This window comes from Dipteris shenzhenensis, chromosome 12 (assembly GCF_047967505.1).
Source record: "Dipteris shenzhenensis isolate YYH24624 ecotype China chromosome 12, Dip_SZ_1.0, whole genome shotgun sequence".
In the NCBI taxonomy this organism is placed as follows: Eukaryota; Viridiplantae; Streptophyta; class Polypodiopsida; order Gleicheniales; family Dipteridaceae; genus Dipteris; species Dipteris shenzhenensis.
Genome location: NC_141607.1, coordinates 51,967,971 through 51,983,373, shown reverse-complemented (window position 1 = coordinate 51,983,373; position 15,403 = coordinate 51,967,971). Strand labels below are relative to the sequence as shown.

The window sequence follows — 15,403 nt, the reverse complement described above, 5'->3', positions numbered from 1 at the left end:
CCCAGTTGTGCACTGAAAGGGGCAAAGGCGGTCCATCTGAATACCCTAGCTATCAAACCATCTGGATATGCATGCGTATTAGGCTGTGCTAACCCTACTCTCAGCTAGTCATCTGGATACTTTTTTTAATTATTTAATTCTTTATTTATTTGTGTATTTATTTATTTATTATTTTATTTTAGAGAGAGGGAGAGAGAGAGACGCGCACACACACACACACACAGAGAAGACCATCAACATAGTGTTGTGTACTTATTCTATTTACATATCCACGTACGTAGATACATATATACGTGTGTAGGTACGTATGTAGCTATGTACATATGTAGGTGCATACGTATGTAAGTACGTACTCACATATGAGGCCATCACTGTACTTCCACCTTATTAGATGAGGTCTGAAGTTGTGTTGCAAATGTTCAACATGCACCATGTTAAAATATTAGAAATATAGCCATTAAAAATAATCTCTCTCTTTTTCAGGGGTAGGAATCAACTATCTCCAAAGATAGCTCGCACATTGATGTCATTACCATGCATGCGCTTCTACCAAATGGCAAAAAAACTTCCAACTTGTTTCAACCTTTAAAGAAGAGACATTACTTCAAAACCAAGGACACCTCACACCAGTAGTAACTCCAACCAAATGCCACATGACGCTTGAAAGAACCTACCAACAATACCTAACCCAACAAAAGAAACTAGCTTACTCACTACCCCTAATCCTAAGCTCTAGACCAGCTCCAAATGGGAGGCCCATGTACTGAATTATGAAATATATCCTACCCATGATGTTTCATATCAAATGCCCAAATTGGGTAGTTTGGCATCCATTTTAAATAAGAGAGTAGTGCACTACACTCGGAAGTTACTTGAGCAGGTGACTATGGAGAAGAGAAACTATAATCAAGTTCATATTAAAATCAGTCACCATATTGAGACTCCTGAGTTTAAGAAACAAACAACCCAAATACATTGAGTTTGACATGTACAGTGTTGGTTCTTTCATTGATGGGGATTCTACCAATTGAAAAGTTAATGCTTTCAAGCACTTGAACCTGAAGAAATGGTCTACGCAGCAGAAGCTCAGCAAAGATACAACCAGCAGCCCAGATATCAACACCGGCACCATACTGCTTACTGCCAAATAGTAGCTCTGGAGCCCTATACCACCGTGCAAATACCTGCACACATAGTAGGAGAAATGTGTGACTTCAAGCCATTCTTTCAATCCACGAATTGAAGTCCCTTCCAATCCAGGAACCTCTGATTCAAGAGAAGAAAACAAGAACACAATTTCACATCCTATATGTAGTTTAAAAACTTCAAAGTATGAGAGCTATGAGTTTGTTTGACAGCCTTTCTGGTGAAACACCAGTAAAGTAAAAATCAGCTACTGTCCCTAACATCTAGTGCTCCTAACCTCTGTTGAAGTGAAGAAGAAAACAAGAACACTATTTTGGTGTCCCAAATGTAGACAAATAACGTCAAAGTATGAGAGGCTACAAGGTTTGACAGCCTTTCTAGCAAACCACCCTTTTAGCAAAGTAAAAATCATCTAGTGTTCCTCACATTTAAATTAAAAAGCCTCATGTCTCTTTCATCCAATTAAAACCCACCTTCATGTGAAAAACCGGAGTGCACTATTTTAGTAAGAAATCAGCGAACTGATGCTAAAAGCTTTCATATTGCAACTGTGAATTGCATGTTCTCAGCGTTTGAGATGCATCCATGAAGTCCTACGTAACCTAAGAATCTAAAAATAAATGCTACAAATCGTCAACCAGCTTCCTAGGAAATGAATTATTGATCCTACATAGTTTCTTCAAACAAAGCCACTGCAAAAGCTATGTCTTAGCTTTTTTGTCGTCTCATTCCCAAGTGCTAGGTATGATCCTAGATTGAGTCGTAGACGCGCGCGTGCATCTTAGCATAGCCCAAGGCCCAGCAGCAGATCCCAGGCCTCTAGGCACCACCTGGTGGTATGGGACACCAGGCTGGATAGGATCTGGTTGGGAGTTTGTGCCAGTAGCGCAGCTCGTGGCTCATAGGGGACATCTCCTGATTCGAAATCACATCCTGTAGATGTCATGGTTGGGTGGTGAGCAGCCTGCTCAGTTTCCTAATGTTTGGTGTGTTCTTGTGTTTGCTTGCAGATCAGAGATTTTAGGAGTGCTAGGGTCATGTCCAGTAACGCAGCTCGTGGCTCAGAGGGGACATCTCCTTATTCGGAATCACATCTTGTAGATGTCATGGTTGGGTGGTGAGCAGCCTGCTCAGTTTCCTCACGTTTGGTGTGTTCTTGTGTTTGCTTGCAGATCAGAGGTTTCAAGAGTGCTGGGGTCATGTCAGTTGGTATCAGAGCCAACTCCTGAGGTAGGAATCTCTGTTACGAGTCAATTTGGATGTAATTTTCTCCAGGTATGCCTTAGATTTATTTTGCATTGCAGCAGGGGCTCACATTAACTGGAACAAATCCAATGGTTTCTGGATTAGTGACGAGGACACTCCAAATTGCTGATATTGGCTTTACTTGGATTCAGAGGGGTGTCTCCGTCAAGTATCTTAGATGCCAGGTTGGGGTGGGCATTTCTCCAGCACAGCAGTTCGCTCCCGTGTTGGAGAGCATCAGGAGGAAACTCCTATTTTGGAGTTCGGCCAAACTTGACCTTGCATCCAAAGTGGTGGTTATAAACCAGGTACTGTTGGCTACAGCCTGGTTTGTTTGCTCCTGTTGGTGCCAATCTACAAGCAGTATCACTCAGCTCAAGAGACCTATCAAGAATTTTTTGTGGAGTGGATTAGACGGCACTTCAGATGTGATAGCCAGGGTGGCTTGGGAGACTCTTATTCTACCCACTGAGGAAGGGGGCTTCAATATTATTGATCCAGACTTGCAATGTAGAGCCTTGCTCTGCAAGATGGTGGTCAGAGGTTTGATGCCTAGTCAGGAGCCTTGGAAGGATTTTTTCTTACGCAGTATACAAACATGCACACGTTCTCAAGGAGGAGATTGGATGGACAGCCCTAGATGGATCTTTACGTCAACCCATCTCAGATCTCCTACTTCCCCTCTCATGGCTGCCATTCTAAAAGCTTGGGACAGCTTCAGAAGTACTCTTCGGAGAGTTCCACCCTCCTCTCGTGAAGAAATTAACAGGCAGCCCGTCATGTGGAATGATTGGGCTGTCACTGGGCATGTCATATCACTAGGCATGTCACACTATATGTAGTGGAGTTGGGACCTGCATCCACGGTTGGTGCTTGGAAAGATTTCAAGATGCTTGCAGAGGATCAGAGAGCTCGTTCAGTTAGTCACCTCAGAGGAAGTGCAGCCAGGATGCAGTAGATAGATGCAGCCATACCAGTGGAGTGGATGGATACATACCATTTGCCTATTTCTGAGTCCACCTGGTTGGGAGCTTTTTTGAGGACACGTATCCCTTTGAGGTTATAGCCTTGCGAGATGCACATGAGTATACCTTTGTCTTTCAGGTTCATGCAGGAGGCAGACTCCACAAATCTTCAAAGGACATTCTTTTGGAGGCTCCTTTTCAGCCAGTCAGGATTGCAGGATACATGGAGATGGGTAGAGACTCACAGTGATATCTTGATCCAGACCCCGTTCTGCTGGCTATTGGATCTTGGAGGCTTTGGTTGTATGGAGGTTCCCCTATTAGATCCTTGCAGTGGGATCTAGGGGAATGGGAGTGGATAGTTGCAGGGCACCGAGAGCATCCCCTTCTTTCGTTACACGGTCATAAATGCCAGGAGATTCCAGCTCAGTTGTAGAGGCTGGAGGCCCTCTAGAGCTCCTCATTGGGATACTTTTCAGATTTTTGCAAAGATGCAAAAAAACTTTTGGAGCAGACTTTGGAATCCCTCAAGAATAGGAAAGTCACGTTATTCATCTGGCTTATTATCCATGGAGGGATTGCAGTGAACCTGTGGAAATCCACGTTCGGGGCTGACCCTACTTGTCCTCGATGCCACTTAGTGGTTGAGTCAGTGCAGCACTGCCTTTGGGAGTGCACTTAGGCGAGGATGGTTTGGAAGGGTGTTGCTAGGATACTTTGCACTTGTCATAGAGCACCCTTCTTCATGACCTGGGGATCAGTTGCTTGGTTGTCACTCACTGGTCCACAGGCTTTCTTCGAGGGACATGACACGGACACAGCTTCCTTTGTTCGACCACATCTTGTGGAGTCATGCTCCCTCCGCGATGTTCCGTTTACTCCATCCAGAGGTCCCCATGCTTCTGTAGACACATCTTGGGAGATTCTGGCTAGTATCACAGCATGGCATATTTGGAGAGCCAAATGTACAAAGGCTTTGGAGGACTCCCAAGTTCACCCTTCTTAGACTATGGCCAATATCTGGGCAGATACTATACACACTTTGATGGCCATTTGGGCGAATATACAGAGAACCTCCACGACTGCTACTGCTAGGAGGGTTGCTTTTCTCAGAGTCTGGAAGGATTGTCCTTTCTTCTCTGACTCTCCTTCAGGGATGAGGTGGCATTTTCAGCCGCCACCTGAGCTGTTTTTTCCCATGCTTGACATGATGTACTCCCGCACTTGAGCTTGCTCAGCGGTTTTTATTCATACTTAATAAAGTACTTTTCTTGAAAGAAAAGAAAAATTCAAAATTCATGTTCATGCACTGTAAGTGCCTATTGGTTCATCGTTTAAGGGTTGTGGTTCTGGATTGGGAAAGAAGGAAGGAGAGAGAGTGAGAGAAGCGGATGCTGATGTAAGGGGCTGAGAGAGAGAGAGAGAGAGAGAGAGAGGTAGTTAGGAGGGAGCAGTGAGGTAAGCATAGAGTTGGGCGGCGGACCCAAGAGATCATGTGTGCGGCTAGCTGCCCAGGGAACGCGATGGCATGCAGAAAGGGAGCGCGGAGAGGTGCGTAGCAGGCAGGAGCCAGATCCCGATCTAGATTGGGAGCTATTCGGGGCGGCCTGGAGGCTAAGAAAAGCACCATCCTCTCCAAGTTTGGAGGGTGGGCTTTTGAAAAGCACGGCTTTCTAAAAGCATGCTTACCCACCTTATAACTCGACTACTTTGCCTCTTAACCCAAGCCCATGGAGAAGCCTCTCCACGCCAGCTTGTTCGAGAGCCTGTCATGTGGTACGGTCTGCTGTTGCAGACGTCTGTACGGCACAACCAAGAGCAGGAGTAGCAGGGTTCAATGATTCGAGGCTGATCGTCAGCTTCGTACCAGCCTACCTTTTCCTTGGCCAGCCTTTCTTTTCTTCGTCACCTCCTATCTGGCCAGCTTTCACTCTATGACAGTCTCCTAGCTCCGAGCCCACCTGTTGCTTCTCTTCTCTAGTCTACTCTCTTCATCAAATCCGAGTTATGGCTGATTCCGTAGACCCCGGGCTTGCGATGGGTGATCAAGATATGGGTTACCATGCAGATGATGACTAGAGCCTCTACGATGATTTGATTACGAAGACTGCCTTCATCGAATTCACCACTACTCTCAATGAAAAGTTTGAGCAAGTTAATGTGAATCAAATGGGGTTGACACAGCAACTCTAAGGGATTCAGACTTCACTCTCACTTTTGACTAGCACTGTTCAAGCACTCACGCATGTGGATGCTTTGGCTTCAGTGTTAGGTCCAAATATCACTCCAGATCCTTATCCCGAAGATCAAAAATCCAAAACCAAGGAGGTGGTTGACACTTGGTTGCACAAGTGGCAAGTACACTTCCAGTTTCACCCTTACCCCAATGAAAAGAAGATGCGACTTGCAACAGAGTATATGTCCCGAGGACGTGAAGTTACGAACCGTGACTAACTTTGGCTTAGGGGACTAGCCCAGGGGAAACAACACTTTCCAGAAGTCCCTAGGTGCGCACACTAGACCTACATGCTAGGGGCAAGCAAGGTTTTGAGGGGTATAAAGGTTAGGCCCAAGAGAAACCAATGTTTCATTGGTTAAAAGGGTTAGGATTTAAGTGTGAGGGGCAAACCAATGTTTCATTGGTTTTTGTGGGTTAGAGCATTAATGAGGGGGCCACGTGGCAGCCCCTCATGCACACCTACCCCCTTCTTCTCCCTCTAAGGCAAAAGGTACGAGATTTTTGGACGTTGGGAATTCTCTCATTTTCTCACGCACCCCGAGGTCATCTCTCCACCACTCTCTCTCTCTATCTCTCTCTCTCTCTCTCTCTCTCTCTCTCTCTCATCCCGGACTGGAGGGGGACCAAGACCCAGTTTTATCGCAACCACTTCCTGAGAGTATCAGAGAAGGGATTCATTATCAAACCTCAGTATCTCGAGGATAGAGGAGTATCTCATGCACTGAGGATTGCCATTGGTCAGATGCGGGTTTCATCCCATCAACTGAGGATTGAGGCAGGGAGAGCAGCGGGTCTCTACCTAGAGGGAAGTGGCTTCGGTCCTTTGTCACGACTGATCCATTTCCATGACCAGGTCTGTATTGGGCTTTATCTAATGGAGATGCGGCGACACAGGGAGGCGCTTCTACGACAGATCAGAGAGCAGCAGGGGATGGTCAGACCACTACACGACATAGAGGGTGACCGGGCACAATAGCACGTCACAAACTTCTATACATTTGTGTCAGCCCCTGGACACAGTGGAGTGGAGGAAGAGGAGCTAGCCGATATGAGAGCAGTCTGGATGAGCAGCCGGCACAGTACCACCGAGAGAGGGGCGCAGAGGCCACATGTACGACAGAGAGCCCCCACAGTACACTCTATTGAGGTCCGACCTGCAGATACGAGACATTTTTGCAGCCCACCAGAGAGCCATCACTGTACCAAACTTCGGTTTTGTCCCAGTGCTTGGATAGATTGCTTGATATGATTATGATTATGATTATGATTCTGTTAGCATCGACTAGTACTCAGTAGTACTCAGCAAGGGTCGTAGCGTACCCTTTGCTTCAGCCCACTGAGGCTTTGTATGAGTTCGCTTTTCTGTGCACTTTGTCCCATAGGCCCGCGAGGTCTCCTGTGGACGTTCTCTCTCTCTCTCTCTCTCTCTCTCTCTCTCTCTCTCTCTCTCTCTCTCTCTCTCTGATACATAGGCTCTTTTGGATCTTGGACGTATACATGATCTGGTCATCTACAATGGACTAGATCGGTGGCCGACCTCCTCTGGTTTCACATGTTTCCCACATGGCGGAGGAGCCAGTGTCGTCGACTACATTTTGGGATCTCCTGCTTTAGCCTCACAAATCACTGACTTCCGTACCGCACCCTTACCCCCAGGAGCCGACCACACTTACCTTTTCTTTCATCTCCTTACGCCTCGAGCCCCTTCCAGCCACACTCCGCACTACACCACCTATCATGATATACACTTTGATCATAACCTCTCACCTGACTACTCAGCCCACCTAGCCTCTCTCCTCAGACACATAGACACCATACCCTCTCTAGATCACCGAGCTGCCCTCATCACCCACTCTCTCCACAATGCAGCCCGCCACTTCTTTCCTTACACTACTCAGTCTACACACCCCCCACCCGTTGTCTCCACGCCTTGCAATAGCTGGTATGATGACGAATGTAAAGCCTTACGCCGCACACTCCGACTCACGACCCAGCGAAATGCTAGGGCTGACCCACACCTCACCCGGGAATATCGCCACCTAGTCCGTCGCAAGGCTCTTTTGGATCTTGGACGTATACATGATCTGGTCATCTACAATGGACTAGATCGGTGGCCCGCCTCCTCTGGTTTCACATGTTTCCCACATGGCGGAGGAGCCAGTGTCGTCGACTACATTTTGGGATCTCCTGGTTTAGCCTCACAGATCACTGACTTCCGTACCGCACCCTTACCCCCAGGAGCCGACCACACTTACCTTTTCTTTCATCTCCTTACGCCTCGAGCCCCTTCCAGCCACACTCCGCACTACACCACCTATCATGATATACACTTTGATCATAACCTCTCACCTAACTACTCAGCCCACCTAGCCTCTCTCCTCAGACACAGACACCATACCCTCTCTAGATCACTGAGCCGCCCTCATCACCCACTCTCTCCACAATGCAGCCCGCCACATCTTTCCTTACACTACTCGGTCTACACGCCCCCCACCCGTTGGCTCCACCGCTTGCAATAGCTGGTATGATGACGAATGTAAAGCCTTACGCCGCACACTCCGACTCACGACCCAGCGAAATGCTAGGGCTGACCCACACCTCACCCGGGAATATCGCCGCCTAGTCCGTCGTAAGAAGCTAGCCTTCTTGCGCCAGAATGAGGATACGCTACTAAACATCCTGTTCAGTAGCAACTCCAAGGATTTCTGGAGGAAATTTCTAGAACGCCGATCCCCTACCCCCCTCACAGACACTTCCCTCCGGCACTCCTACGCACGCACACTCTATGATATCCCTGATCAGCCCCCTCCTGACCTCTCTGCCACCCCCCGCCCCACATCTTGCACCCTTTTCACAACCGAGGGAGTCACCCACGCAGCACACAAGCTTCACAACGGCCGAGCCAAGGATCATGAGGGCCTATGCACGGAGTTTGTCGCCTATGGTATCAAAACTCTAGCCCCCATCCTGGCAACGTTGTTCAATGAAGCTGTCTGCGACGGATTCCCCAAAGCCTAGACCCTGAACACTATCACACCCATCCACAAAGCAGGAGATCCCATGGATCCAGGGAATTACAGGACCATCATGATTGGAAATGTTATGTCCAAGATCTATGCATCAGTGTTAGATGGTGAGGTCAGCACTCGCGCAGAGATACGAGGCCTCAGGGCATCTGGACAAGCCGGTTTCAAGACGGATCACTCGACTTACGATCACATTTTTACACTTTGAGGGATCATTGAGGAGGCCAGACACAGGAGACAGAGGGTATAATGTTGCTTTGTGGATTTCCGCAAGGCATTCGACACTGTTCCTCGGGCCCGCCTTGTTAGACGCTTGCAGGAGTTAGGTTACGACTCGGAGGTTATATGGGCGATAGTAGCTCTCTATGAGAGGGTGACGGGCCGGGTCAGGATTGGTACGAGCTGGACCACAGAGATCACGAGCACTATAGGGGTCAAACAAGGATGTCCCTTGTCACCGACTCTATTTGGCCTCTACATCGACGAGCCCGAGACCACCATCAGGACACTCGGAGGTGCAGGCTGCTCTCTTGCGGAGACTGTCATCCAGATTCTCTTATACGCAGACAATGTAGTACTCTATGGCATTCTTGCCTGGTGGCAAATCCACTATCCTCCTCTGCTACTGGTCTTCAGTGACACCTGGATGGACTTCAGATCTTCTGTGATACCCACGACTTGAAGGTCAACCTTGGGAAAACCAAGGTCATGATCTTCAACACCTCCCGACCTGCTATGCACCGAGAGCAGTTCCTCTTCGCTGGCGACCCTGTTGAGATACTCGACTCTTATACATACCTGGGCGTTGTATTCTCAGGCCCGATCTTCACAATGCGCCCGGCCATGCAGGCCAGGATCAGCCGAGGCTATGCCGCTCTTACCAGACTGGAGCAACAGTGCTACCACTCTCACTTTCAGGACCCACGGACCAAGTCTCTTCTTTTTGATTCCTTGGTCCGCCCAGGAGGCATGTACGACAGCCCATGGTGGGGGGCCGACCTTTCAGACACAGAGTGGGCACACGTCGAGCGCCTATAGATACTGATGTTTGCTCGGATGATCCGCAACACACCATCGGTACCTCATCAGATCATCTTAGCGGAATTCGGCGCCTCACCAGTACAGCTTGCTACGGCCTTCCAGGCTATCACTTATCTACACAGGAGCGACAGTGCTACCACTCTCACTTTCAAGACCCGCGGACCAAGTCTCTTCTTTTTTATTCCTTGGTCCGCCCAGGAGCCATGTACGGCAGCCCATGGTGGGGGGCCGATCTTTCACACACAGAGTGGGCACGCGTCGAGCACCTACAAATACTAACATTTGCTCGGATGATCCGCAACACACCATCGGTACCTCATCAGATCATCTTAGCAAAATTCGGCGCCTCACCAGTACAGCTTGCTGCGGCCTTCCAGGCTATCACTTATCTACACAGGGTCAGGGACTTCAGCTCCTCTTCCGACGGTCGCTTCCGCCTACCCTGGCTAGCCCTATCCTCCTCTATGGCCTTATCCGCTGATGGGGACCAGCGATGTTGGTATAGACGCCTTTCCAGTTGGTTCACCCGACTGGGCCTCGACATGGACCGGTTGCCTCCTTTTCAGTATAGCCTCGACGCTCCACCATCCCCTTTCTCCCCCACTGACCAGGAGGTCAACCAGATCATCTGAGAGGACCTGCTCCAGCTTCACACCTAGAGGACTTGGTTTCTTCATCCCAAGCTTCCTGTGAAGCTCGATTGCTATCGCCGACACTGCCTCCAGATCTCATAGGAGGGTTTCATCACGCCCCCGGGCTATACACAGATTCATCTACCGCATGCGCTCCGGATTTCACTCGGCCAGTTTAGGGTTTCGTCACACCGATTACGGATCGAGAGTGGACGCGCAGAGGGTATCCCACGAGAGGGCCGCATCTGCCCACTTTGCGACCTGTAGGAGATCGAGTCGGAGGAGCACTTTGCTTTCAGATGCCCTATCTATTATGCCATCCGAGGCCGGTACCATTGCCTATTTCGTGACGGATTCGGCCCCCTCACACGCATGTTGCAGTTCCCGGACCAGCGGTGCCTAGCCACTTTCTTACATGAGATGACCTTCCACCGAGATGCATCTCTCCGAGCACGACAGCATGCGCAGCCCACACAGCGTGAGGACACTCAGCGACCCATCACTGATTTCTTCCAGTCACAGGATACCTCTCCTCAGTCTAGCCGACGACGCGGACGTGAGCGAGAGCCAGAGCACTTTTTTGAAGAAACGGTTGGCCGGACCGTTTTGAGACCGCCACCGTTATGCTCATTGTACTAGTTATCTTTAGTCTCATAGACCTTCACGGTCTCCCGAAGACTTTAATAAATTTTCTTTCTTTCTTTCTTTCTCTCTCTCTCTCTCTCTCTGTTGCACGTCTCCCAAGGCACTCATTAATGCAGTACAGGCTGTTTTTCCTGCTGTACGAACAATTCTACACGCATTCCAAGGCCCCTAGGCTGTTGTACGGACTTGTTGGTGCCTTTTTCGAGGCAAGTCCTTTGTTGTACGTATGATACTAGTGCTGTTGCTGCTGCATGGACTGCTTGGGCACACTCTTCAAGGCTTGCGCGGTTTGCGCGGTTGTTCTTCACACTTTTCAAGGACAAGCTGCAGATTTGCAGGTGGACCTTGCCATGGCAAACTAGCTTCCCTCTTGCCCGGGCATCTTCATCAGTGAGCCTTGCTCTTCTCACATTTCTCAGCTCCCAGTTTCCCTTCTCTCTTCCTTCCCCTCTCAATCTCTTGCATTTCTTTTGGTCTCCCAATCTCTCGGTGGAAATTCCTCTCCCGTCGCTAGCCTCCCTCTCCCGTCGCTCGCCCCCCCCTCCGTCACTCAGCCTCCCTCTCTCGCTCAGCCCCTCGCTCACCCCCTCCCTCAACCCTCCCGCTCACCCCCTCGCTCAGCCCCCCCGCTCACCCCCTCGCACCCCTCCTCTCACCCCTCCACTCAGCCCCCGCAGCCCCTCGCTCAACCCCCCCGCTCAGCCCCTCGCTCACCCCTCCCGCTACCTCCTCCCACTACCTCTGCTACCCCCCCCCCCCCCCCCGCTCAGCTCCTCTTGAGTGTTTTCTCTCTCGCTCAGCCCCTCCCTCAACGCTCCCGCTCACCCCCTCGCTCAGCCCCCCCGCTCAACCCCTCGCACCCCTCCTCTCAACCCCCGCAGCCCCTCGCTCAACCCCCCTGCTCAGCCCCTCACTCACCCCTCCCGCTCTACCCCCCCGCTACCAGTTTCCCTTCTCTCTTCCTTCCCCTCTCAATCTCTTGCATTTCTTTTGGTCTCCCAATCTCTCGGTGGAAATTCCTCTCCCGTCGCTTGCCCCCCCCTCCGTCACTCAGCCTCCCTCTCTCGCTCAGCCCCTCACTCACCCCCTCCGTCAACCCTCCCGCTCACCCCCTCGCTCAGCCCCCCCGCTCACCCCCTCGCACCCCTCCACTCAGCCCCCGCTCAGCCCCTCGCTCAACCCCCCTGCTCAGCCCCTCGCTCACCCCTCCCGCTACCTCTGCTACCCCCCCCCCCCCCCCGCTCAGCCCCTCTTGAGTGTTTTCTCTCTCGCTCAGCCCCCTGCTCACCCCCTCCCTCAACCCTCCCGCTCACCCCCTCGCTCGCTCAGCCCCCCCGCTCACCCCCTCGCACCCCTCCTCTCACCCCTCCACTCAGCCCCCACAGCCCCTCGCTCAACCCCCCCGCTCACCCCCTCACTCACCCCTCCCGCTACCTCCTCCCGCTACGTCTGCTACCCCTCCCGCCTCAGCCCCTCTTGAGTGTTTTCTCTCTCGCTCAGCCCCCCGCTCACCCCCTCCCTCAACCCTCCCGCTCACCCCCTCGCTCAACCCTCCCGCTACGTCTGCTACCCCCCCGCCTCAGCCCCTCTTGAGTGTTTTCTCTCTCGCTCAGCCCCCCGCTCACCCCCTCCCTCAACCCTCCCGCTCACCCCCTCGCTCAGCCCCCCTGCTCACCCCCTCGCAACCCTCCTCTCACCCCTCCACTCAGCCCCCGCAGCCCCTCGCTCAACCCCTCCGCTCAGCCCCTCGCTCACCCCTCCCGCTACCCCTACTACCCCCCCGCTACCCCTCTCGCTACCTCTGCTACCCCCTCCCGCTAACTCTGCTACCCCCTCCACTACCCCTCGCTAACCCCCTCCGCTACCCCCGCTACCTCTGCTACCCCCTCGCTAACCCCCTCCGCTACCCCCGCTACCCCTCTCTACCCCCGCTCCCTCCCCCCCCGTTTAGCCCCCCCCCCCCCACAAAAAAAAAAACCCGCTCTCAGCTCCGACTTTTTTTTTTTAAAAGAGAAGCAACTTCGACCTCCTACAATCCCTTCTTTGCCCACTGTTGTTTCCCCCATAATGAAGGGAACAGGGGGATGAGGACAAGAGACTAGGCGGGAGACCCTTCGATCCAAATCTGCATACGCGTGGAGATGGGGAAGGGGAATGGTGACAAGGCGAAAACACAAAAGCAACTCAGTCTGGAGGACTTCAACAAACTCAGCAACCGGAGCGGTTTGACAGTGGACAGCACCGCGGCCCAGAAGAAAGGGGCCCACCCAAAGCCCATGCCACTCACCACATCCTCGACCTCTATGGTTACCACCACTATTTCACCACCATCATCTGCCTCATCATCTATGCCACCTCTCTCCTCCCCCTCTCCTGCATCATCATCACAGGTCTCCTCTCCAGTAGCCTCACCACTGGCCCCACTAGCCACAGTACTTTCCCCTCGTATCACCTCTACCTCTCAGTCAGCCACCCTTCATCACCTCGTCCGGCCTCGCTACTCCTACATATCACTCCCCCGCCCAGATCATGCTCCCCCCACCCTCAGTACAACCTCAGCAGCCCACCTTCATTCCAACCCCTCTCGAGATCCAATTCCCACCTAGACCAGGACATCTTAGGCCCCCACCAAATGCTTGGGACTCCCTATTGGCTGAGATACACAGCATCCGGGCCCGTCAGGCAGAGCTGACACATTACACCCAGGAGCAAGCCCGATACACCCAGGAGCAAGCCCGATACACCCAGGAGCAGGCCCGCATTACACAGGAGCAGGGCACCCTTACCCAGGGACCCAGACACGACATCACAGCTTCGAGAGGAGCTCCGGACCCTCAAAGCAGCGCCTGGAGGGACCCCAGTCATAGAGATGGAGGCACAGATAGCCACGATACAGTCGGCTATAGCAGAGACGACTAGATGGGTGGACGTGGCAAAACGGGAGCCCACAAAGGCAACCGTTTCAGCCGCCATACAGGAGCAGCAGCAGAGGGCTTTGAAGGCCCTCAACATCCGGGTACGAGGGATCACACGAGACAACACCAGCACCACTACGATGCCCATGGAGGAGGCGATCACCTTTGTGACCACCACCATGGGAGTCCCCGACCATGGCATAAAGGGAGCATGGCGTGTTGGGAGAGATCCCAACCGAGAGCAGCCCCTAGTCATTCGCTTCAGAGATTCACATGCTCGACTAGCAACACTCCGACTCTACGAGAGCATTCCACCATGTCCATGGACGAGGATTTGACACCACTATAGATTGAGGAGCGATGAATCATGAGTTCTTCTGCAGCAGCAAGAGGTTGCCCGCAAGGAGGGAAAATGGGCCGTGGTCCGAGACGGTAGGTTGTTGCCCCGTCGGGCTCCCACCCGTACCTCCTAGGGGTCGCGGCCTATGAGACTCAGGTTTCCGAGACCCTAGACTACACCATTTGGAACTGTAATGGTACCTTATGGTCAGACCCAGGGAACTTCTCAGAGTCTTATACAGGACGAGACATAGTCTTTTACACGGAGACACACCAAAGCCCAGGGCGTCAACTACCGATAATCAGTGGCTACACATGGGAGTCAACCTTCAAGGATGAGACGAGGGATACAGGAGGAGTCCGAGGATCAAGCGGGGTCGCAATATTGTACAGGTCTTCCCTTGTTAGAGCCATCTCCATTGAGAGGAAGGACGCACACTCCCGATTCATGTGGATCCGGATCCGACGCACAGACACCCGTGACCTTTTCATAGCAATATGCTACTTCCCGCCAGACACATCCCACTTCGCCAGAGTGGCACGAGAGGAGGGTGAGACATCACCATATGCACCCTTACATCAGGATATCCCAGACCTTTCAGCCCGTGGGAAAGTTCTCCTCGTTGGGGACTTCAACGCCAGGACGAGCATGCACCAGGCACTACTCCTGTACTTCCGAGACGACTCTATCATGCTACCAGACATGGACCTAGATGGAGCAGGTATGACACCAGGACCTCATCGGGACCGACACGGGCTTGTTACGCCATATGGACATGCGCTCCTTGATCTGGGCAAGATGCATGATCTCATCATCTACAACGGGGTCGACCTATGGCCCTCCTCAGGTGGTTTTACTTGCTTCCCACACGGGGGGGGCACTAGTGTAGTAGATTACATCATGGGATCCCCTACCTTCACTTCATGTAGTAGATTACATCATGGGATCCCCTACCTTGATCTGGGCAAGATGCATGATCTCATCATCTACAACAGGCTCAACCTATGGCCCTCCTCAAGTGGTTTTACTTGCTTCCCACACGGGGGGGCACTAGTGTAGTAGATTACATCATGGGATCCCCTACCTTCACTTCATGTATCACCGACTTCACCGTAGCACCACTCCCTCCAGAAGCTGATCACATATACCTATTCTTCACTATCGCCACCCCACGCTTAGCCACACCAGACACACCACATAGAAACCACG

General features: G+C 51.8%; 1 protein-coding gene across 3 annotated transcripts in view; it reads right to left on the bottom strand.

Annotated features, from left to right (window-relative positions):
* The window catches only part of LOC147896372 (cyclin-dependent kinase D-1-like), a 113,226-nt gene that overhangs the window by 60,187 nt on the left and 37,636 nt on the right, over positions 1 to 15,403 (bottom strand). For all 3 annotated transcript variants that reach the window (XM_087382457.1, XM_087382456.1, XM_087382455.1), the window contains exon 4: positions 1,059 to 1,184. In XM_087382457.1, coding sequence (XP_087238583.1) covers positions 1,059 to 1,184 — 126 coding nt within the window. The remainder of the gene's footprint in view (positions 1 to 1,058; positions 1,185 to 15,403) is intronic.